Source organism: Rhincodon typus, chromosome 4, assembly GCF_021869965.1.
Source record: "Rhincodon typus isolate 14 chromosome 4, sRhiTyp1.1, whole genome shotgun sequence".
NCBI classification, from domain to species: Eukaryota; Metazoa; Chordata; class Chondrichthyes; order Orectolobiformes; family Rhincodontidae; genus Rhincodon; species Rhincodon typus.
Genome location: NC_063335.1, coordinates 29,308,886 through 29,317,430, shown reverse-complemented (window position 1 = coordinate 29,317,430; position 8,545 = coordinate 29,308,886). Strand labels below are relative to the sequence as shown.

At 40.9% G+C, this 8,545-nt stretch overlaps 1 protein-coding gene across 1 annotated transcript; it reads right to left on the bottom strand.

The window, feature by feature from the left end:
• Nucleotides 1–3,171: 3,171 nt before the first annotated feature.
• On the bottom strand, nucleotides 3,172–8,314 carry dad1 (defender against cell death 1). Its single transcript, XM_020532965.2, has 3 exons — nucleotides 8,009–8,314; nucleotides 5,966–6,108; nucleotides 3,172–3,294 (listed from the first exon to the last, which is right to left on the bottom strand). Exons 1-2 carry the CDS (start codon nucleotides 8,217–8,219, stop codon nucleotides 5,978–5,980), a joined length of 342 nt encoding a protein of 113 aa, XP_020388554.1. The 5' UTR covers nucleotides 8,220–8,314; the 3' UTR covers nucleotides 3,172–3,294; nucleotides 5,966–5,977.
• Nucleotides 8,315–8,545: the final 231 nt, after the last annotated feature.

Sequence of the window (8,545 nt, the reverse complement as noted above, 5' to 3'; positions counted from 1 at the left end):
CTTTCCTCTGTCTACCTTACTCAGTTCCTCCTCAAAGAATTCTAAGTTTTGTCAGGCATGACCTCCCTTGACAAAGCTATGCTATCTCGCCCTATTTTACCATGCACTTCCAAGTACTCCGTAATCTCATCCTTAATAATGGACTCTAAAATCTTATCAACGACTGAGGTCAGACTATCCAGCCTATAGTTTCCTATCTTCTGCCTCCCTCTGTTCTTAACATTTTCAAATCCAGTGATCTCTGAAAAAGGGTCACTTATATATTATATGCATTGATGTGGATTTGGGTAAGGATGATAGATTTCCTTCCCTAAAGGGCATTCATGAAGCAGATGGGATTTTATAAACAATCAACAAATAGTTACATGGTCACCACTGGGCTAGCTTTTTTTGTGTTTCATTGAACTCAAATTTCAACATCTATCACAGTGGGATTTGAACCCATTTTGGGGGAAACATTAACCTGGGCTCTAGCTTGCTAAACCAGTCTCATTGCCACTATGCCACCACTCTACAATAGCTTTTTGATGGCAATCTTTAAATCTAAATTCAGTGCAACCCACTTAAGTTGCAGACACCAATATCAAATTAGCAAGCCAGAAAGAACTAGGGTAATGCAATAGGCACTGCCCTCATTAGTACTGGAATGGAGTTAAGGCAGAGACTCATAGAATCCGTACAGAGTCAAAGTAGGGCATTCAGCTCATCAAGTCCACACCAATCCTCTGAAGACCATCCCACCTAGACCCACCCTCTACACTACCCCAGCATTTCCCATAGCTAATCCACCCAACCTACACATCCCTTGACACTATGGGGCAATTTAGCATGGCCAGTCCACTTAACCTGCATATCTTTGGACTGAGAGAGGAAACTCACACAGACAAAGGAAAATATTCAAACTCCACACAGACAGTCACCTGAAGGTGGAATTTAGTACAGGTCCTTGGCACTGTGAAGCAGCAGTGCTAACCACACTATACATCTGATGCTTGACCTTGGGCTGTTCAATAGAAATATTGTGCATAAAAGATTTTATTCTTCAGTAAAGTTTTTTCAACAATTTCCTAAGAGCAGGAAGGAATGGCTAGGATCCTGAATACTCCAGCTTTCTATTTGATTGTTAGTGGAATATATTTTCCTCTAGTTGTTAATGTAAATGAGAAAGTGTGCAGTGATCAGAGGAAAATATGTCTAACAAAATAGGATGTTTTTGTACGTATTTAATGGAGAGCTCTAGAAAAGAGCTAGAATCCATCGTATAGTGTGAGATTTATGACATTATCATGTAATGACTGTTGGAAGGCTATATAATATTTTACAGTTTTTAGTGTTTCTGTAGTATAAAAAACAGTTGGAGTGTTTTAGCTGTAACACACAAGCTCTAAAAGAAACTCTCACAAATTGAGATTTGTACCAGTTTGTGACGCACAGTTATGCGTGGTTTTGAGATGCAGAATTGCAAATTGCATTACAGGCCAAGCATTTCTGCAATAACAGAAGCTTTTGTTCCAAAAGTGATCTCATGACTGGAATAAATTGCTGTATCTTGGTCTTGTCCACTATAAGACAATATCCTAACAGCATTACAATGCCAAACAATATTGCTTTCTTTTACTATCATAGAGTTTCCATTGTGTAAAACATCAAGTTCTATAATTCCTGCTGTTTTTCATTCAATTGTGATTTTAAAATGGAAATACCATAAATAAATTTAGTTTGTTGTGGATTAACTTGTCATGATCTTATATGTTTCTTAGCTGCACATCAACAACTAACACTAAGCCTGTAAAATATATTTGTAATCAGATTTCTGGAAGATGCAATATTCAAGGAATAATATCTCGAGCATAGTGAAGAAGATATAATTCCATCACAGTACCTGCAGAAAACATACTGATGGCTTTAAAGCAGATTTAGGTTTCTATCTCTTTTGATTCGTTATTGTAGCATTATTATTTAAAGTGTTATGCCCTGTGTGAATGGAATATTGTGGAGCTCTTTCCACCAATTAGCTTAGGGAACCACAGAGCAAGTCTGGACAATCCCCAGATTGTTTCTACTGTGCCAGTCCAAAGATAAGCAGGCTAGGTAGATTAGCCATGGGAGATGCAGGGTTACTGGGAATAAGGTAGGGGACGGGTCTGAGTGGACTTGATGAGCTGAATGGCCTTCTTCCACACTGTGGGGATTCTGTGATTCTATGTGACTTTTTGGATCTTCTAACTGTTTGATTCAGTCAAAGCAACCACCCATTGCATTTTGCATTTTATCATCCAACACTTTCGAAACACACAAATCCATCGGAGCTCTTAAATTTTTTTGTGTTCCTAAATAATATTTGCAACCAAACAGACACATGAAAGTGCGAAAATTAAGGAACCCACACATTTTAGCATCCTGTTTTTCATTTGTTTTAACACCAATGACTTGTGTGACTGATCCATGACCTTATTAATCCTCAAACATTGCAACAACTACGTGAAAAAGTACTTCATGATCTGTAAATGGTTCTGATGATGTATTATGTAGATTCTCTTTTTAAATATTCTTGGATTTAGGTACATATTCCTGACATATCAGCTGAGAATTTGAGTATAAATGTCAAACAAAATAAGACATAGGAGCAGAAGTAATCTATCAAATCTGTTCATCCATTCAATGAGATCATGGCTGATCTGATAAGTTTTAACCCCACTTTTCTGTTTCTTTCCTCCATAAACCTTGATTCTCTTACTGGTTAAAAATCGGTCTATCTTAGCCTTCAATATATTCAGTTTTGCCAACTTACTATGCTTTGTGGATTGCTAAATGGAGTAGGTAACTGCAAGAAGTGCAACTGATATACAACCTAATTTCAGAAAGTTTTAAACAAGTTTTCACCCTTGTTATACCCCTAAAAAAGGAGTTTAAGAAAGAAATGCTGTGTGTTTCTTCTGAGTACCTAGCTATTTATTGCTTAGCAAATGAAATTTAAGCCACTAGAGACTGAGCCCTTTCTTATCTCACTAAAATGCAGTGCTTAAAATTTTGGTATGGTATTAGCTGTGGAATAAACTAGCCCATTGTACAGTGGAAAAGACACATTTAATCCCCAGTTTCTACTAAATTAGTTGATTTCAACTGAAGTAGCAGTTTAGATGCCAATATCAATTAAAATACAACCAGCCATTTTGTAAAAGATGCTTTATTTTTTATACATGTACGGAATGAAACAAAATGTGTAAACAAAATTCAGACAGGTCCATTGCAGCCACAATACGAGTTCCAATCCTCATTATTACTGCTGCACAACTACAAGAGAAAAGAAAGGGTTTAGAGAAATACTGATGTCATCAATGTGCTGTCACAATGCTTTAATATACTGTAAACCGTCTCTCAATAACACAATTATAAATAGCACTGAAAACAATTCCCTGTCCCCTTTACCAAGGAAGAGTTTTCCCTCCCAACAAAACACACGCCTACCATGCATTAATTCAACCAGCTTTCAAAACACACAGTATAAAGAACGTATAACCACGTTGTACTAAATTCAGAGCCATCCACCAGCATAAAGGCGTCCTGATGATTATTGGCACCTGTGTTTCACATCTCATCAGTGGCAACATTGAAATTGAATTCTTAACACGCTGTATTGTATGGACCAACAACAAAAACCCAATTATGACGCTGAAGTCCAAAAGAGAAAAGGACCTGGTATTTCCTTGACTCAAGTTCTCGCTGGCTCTTTCAAAAGAGATGGTAAACTAAAACTCAGGCTACATTAAGAGGTGGACTAAATAATCCCATAACACAATTTGAATAGTAGGCGAGTTCTCATAGTCCCCTACCCAATTTACTAACGTCAATCATCAGATTCTCTGGACTTTTTTGCATTGTTATTTGTTAGGCATTGTTGTGTACAGATTGGCTGCCATGTTCATGACGTTATAAAATTAACTAAATTCAGAAAGGTACTTTTTATTTAAATATACCATGTACTTTGGTACATTCAAAAGCTTTGAAAGGTGCTACACAAATGCCAAGTTCTCTCTTTATACGTTGTTGACTCTTAATGGCCTACAAATGGGCAATGTTTTGCTAACATAGCTCATATCTATAAAGAAAAACTCAGAGTCCCACTAGAATGACTCTTTCACACACCAAGTGATCTGTGCCCCACACAAAACTCCTGACACCAAACTCCCATGCACAAGAAGCTGGTACCATGTCAACTATACATTTTCAGCCTCAACATGACATTTTTAATCAGACTATCCCTGAAGGACAGTCATACCAGAATCCAACCACACTGCAGTACAGCATGCTGGTGCTACAATCCGCCAAACACAAATACAATTAAGTCCTTTCAACCGAGTCAACAATGGGTAGTTGGACATTAGAAAGGGGATTGACCACTCCAATGCCACATACCATCAGCATGTCTAGGATACAGTGTATAAGGTATGATTCTGAAGGACTTTGCAAGTTTGATAAGGCTGTGTTTGCCATGTGATAGAGGAGCAGAAGTAGGCCATTCAGCCCATCAAGTCTGCTCCACCATTCAATGAAATCATGGCTGATCTGATAATCCTCAACTCCACTTTCCTGCCTTTTCCCCAGAACCCTCGATTGCCTTATTTATTAAGGATCTTAGCCTTGAATACACTTAGTGATCTCGCCTCTACAGCCTTCTGTGGTAAAGAATTCCACAGATTTACAACCCTCAAAAAAAAAAGCTCCTCCTTATGTCTAAATAGATGACCCCTTTTTGAGATTATGCCCTCTGGTCCTAAACTCTCCAGAAAGGGGAAACAACCTCTCCGCATCTACCCTTCAAGTCCCTCAAGAATCTTGTATGTTTCGATAAGGTTGTCTCTCATTCTGCTAAAAACTCCATTCAATACGGGTCCAACCTCTCCTCATAAGCCCCTCAATACCCAGCATCAGCTGAGTGAATCTACTTTGGACTGCCATCAATGCCAGTATATCTGTCCTTAGATACACCACTCTCAGTATTCCAGCTGTGGTCTGACTAGCGTTCTCTTGTTTTTAATACTCCATTTCCTTTAAACAAAAGGCCAACTATCCATCTTACTGTACTTAGCTTTTTGTGAATTATGCATGAGAATTCCTAAATCCCTCTCCACTGTAGCCATTTCAGAGTGCAGTTAAGAGACACTGCCTGGAGTCACTTGTAGGTCAGACCAGGTAAAAACAGCAGCTTTTCCTTCCCTAAAAAGACATCAGTGAACCAGATGGGTTTTCACAACAATTGACAATAATTTCATGGTCATCATAATTTCAGATTCTTACTGAGTTCAAATTTCACCATCTGCCAGGATGGGATTCGTACCCAGACCCCAGAACACTACATGGGTCTTGGAATTACTAGTCCAGTGGCAATACCACTACGTCCCACCACTTCTCCCGTTTCCTTTTTAAGTATATATCCAATTCAAAATTACAAATAAATGGGTAGTAGATCATATCAATTTGCTACATGAAAAGGTTCTTAATTTTTATTGCTTTTTCCGTTACTTGCTTACATTATAAGAGAAAAGTTAAATACAACAGCTTTTTTTCCTCTGTTTAGACATAAGAGGTGAAGGATTAGTTCATTCTCTCTCTCCCATTTCCAATACAATTTAATCTCAACAAAATTAATCTTTTTTTCTTTATATCCTCAAGCGTTATCACACACTACCGAATGTCTTTCCCATCACCCAACCACCAGGACATTTTCTGCACCAATAACTGCCACCAGTAAATCAGCCATGCCACCAACTGGATATTTACATGCAAAGCCTGGTATAGGCAATGCAAACCATTGAAAGTGAGGGAGGGATAGAGACAGCAGGAAGGGGCTAAATCAAAATGCAGTTGGGGGGTCGTGATGGGAATGAATCACGTTCATCTGTAGTATTTTTGTTAATTTCACCTGATGTCCAATAGAAAAGAAATTCACCTCAAATTCACTCACCAATTTGCACACTCAACCTATGAAGTTGATTACCACCAGATGAAGAATGGTGCTAGCAAAGAGAAAGTCTGCAAATGCTCGCTCAGGTGAGATACCAATGAAGTCTCCTTTGTTCTGAGGGTTGATCTGTATCCGCAAGCAAACTGTAGTAGAGGAGGAAAAGCAAAATTTAATAATTAATGAAAAATACTGCAATGCTATCACAGACACCTAGAAATAAATAACTGTCAGTTCAGGTTATGATCAAGAAATTATCGACACTGGACAGTTTAATCCAACCTCAAAAGGATGCCAAAGACAGTGAGTCCCTATTTATCTTTCTGAGGAAGGACCCGAAACATTAACTCTGATTTCTCTTCACAGATACTGCCAGACCTGCTGAGCTTTTCCAGCACCATCTGTTTGTGTTCTGGTTTATCACTGCCCATTTTTACATTGTTTTACTTTCACGTCAGTTCAGGGGACTTGTGTTCTTGTCATATCGTGAGTTTTGTTCCAAAGATACTTTGTGAACTCTGATGCTGGGCCACATGGCTTGATTGGCACCATTTTTGGTGCATTCTCTCCTGCTACCTAACCCACCATCTTTCTATGGATCTGTGGCCTCTTCTGTTCTGTGCTGTTCTGATTCACCCGAAAGTCAAAGGCTGTTCCTTCTGCGTCTCTCCACTCATCTCTAAAGCCCTCATTTACAGCAAGCTTTCAGGAGAGAGAAGTGGGACAGTCAGGAAATGGGAAGTTTGGCAAGAGGAAGAATCAACAAGTCAGACGGCTGGTAGCAAGAGAGTGGGCAGAAGAGGATAGGTTAGGGAGTAGGAGAGGCTGTGTGCCAAAGAGTCAGTGAGAGGAATACTTTAACAACTCGGCAGGTCAGGTAGCAATGTGGCAAGTGAGAAATGTGGGAAGCAGCATCAGTAACAAGCAGAATTGCCAGTGAGCAGGAGGTACAGCAAAATAATCACCACATTTTTTCACATTTGTTCTGTTTTAAAAGTTATGTCATTCACAAATATAGGAATTCAACTTATAGGTGTAATTTTTTTAAATGATGAAGGTCCACGATCAAGGGCCACCTATTTAAAATGGATAAGGGGATTTTGTCTTCCTCCCAGAGGGTCATGAGTCTTTGGAATGCTTCCTGAAACAGTGCTGGAAGCAGAGTTCTTGAATTTTTTTTAAGGCAGACAGATTCTTAAAAAACAACTGTAGATGCTGGGCATCCAAAACAAAACAGAAATTGCAGGAGAAGTTCAGCAGATTTGGCAGCATCTGTGGAAAGAAATCAGAGTTAACGTTTTGGGACCAGTGATCCTTGCTCAGAACTGTTTTCTGAAGAAGGGTTACTAGACCCGAAAAGTTGACTTGTATTTTGCACTCTTCACTGATGCTACCAGACCTGCTGAGTTTTTCCAGCAATTTGTTTTTTGATAGATTCTTGTTAAGCAAGGAGGTGAAAGGTTATCGGGGCAGGCAGGAATGCAGCTTTGAAATTACAATCAGATCAGATCTTATTGCGTTAACAGAGCAGGCTCAAGGTCAATGTTCCCTCAATCGTGTCTTAATGCTACATGGACCTCCGAGGTCCGCGTGTCACTGCAGCTTTTGGAAGAAGGCACACAACAGCACACTGTTCGATGTATAGGAGATTCCCAGTGCTGTACAACACAAATGGAACACTGCACCACACCATTCCCTCACTGAGGTTTAAACCCCATTCCAATGGGGTTTGCAATAGAGTACAACCCCCTCACTCAGGTTCTCCTGTAGTTCAATGCTTTGAAAAGCAACACTCTGATCTGTTGTGAGGGCCTGACATTCCCCATCACTTCCTTTTCCAGTCTCTCTCTCCCCCCCAACCCCGCCTCCCCCATCCCCCCCTTCCCCCCCCCCCCAAGCCCTCCTTCTCTTGCCCCCCACCCCCTCTCTCACCTCCTCCCCATTCCCCCAACCCTCCTCCCATTCCCCCCTCTCTCTCTCTCAACACCCATTGCACCCCCCCAGTCCCCCAACCCTCCTTCTCTTCCCCCCCTCCATTGCCCCGACCTGCCAGCACGAAGGCCCCGACACAGGCGATGAACCCGGACAGGAAGGAGTTGAACGGGAAGGTTCCGACCAGAGCGCAGTAAAGGAACTGCGCCACCCCGCTCAGCGCCATGTACAGCAGGTACGAGTCCAGCAGCTTCAGGCGGAGCGGCGTCCCCGCCGCGTACTCCTGGGAGAACCGGCTCAGCACCGACAGCACGGAACCGCGCATCGTTCAGAGAGAGCCCGACCTGGGGGGAACACAATCAACGGGACACAACCCCACACATCAGCAAACCCGCCCCGTCCCCGCCCAAAAACCGTCCGGGCACCGCCGCAACTACTGTAGCCCCGACAAAAGGGCCGAGCACAAAGGTTCCACCGCCTCCCCAGCTCCAAACATTAAATTCATGTCTTTTTATCTATATTTACTTAGAATAAACAAACAAACAAAAACCTGAGATGAAACTGCTCAATCATTTAGAGATTGACATTACGTCTTGAATAAAGTACTGTCTCCCAATCAGTTTTCATGTAATCTGATTATTGAGACACCAT

What these genes read in the sequence shown, in the direction of transcription:
- dad1 (XM_020532965.2), bottom strand. Translation starts at nt 8,219, where the DNA reads ATGCGCGGTTCCGTGCTGTCGGTGCTGAGCCGGTTCTCCCAGGAGTAC. An exon ending in CGGGGCCTTCGTGCTGGCAG is followed by an intron (nt 6,109 to 8,008) that starts GTCGGGGCAATG and finishes CCTCTACTACAG; the next exon opens with TTTGCTTGCGGATACAGATC.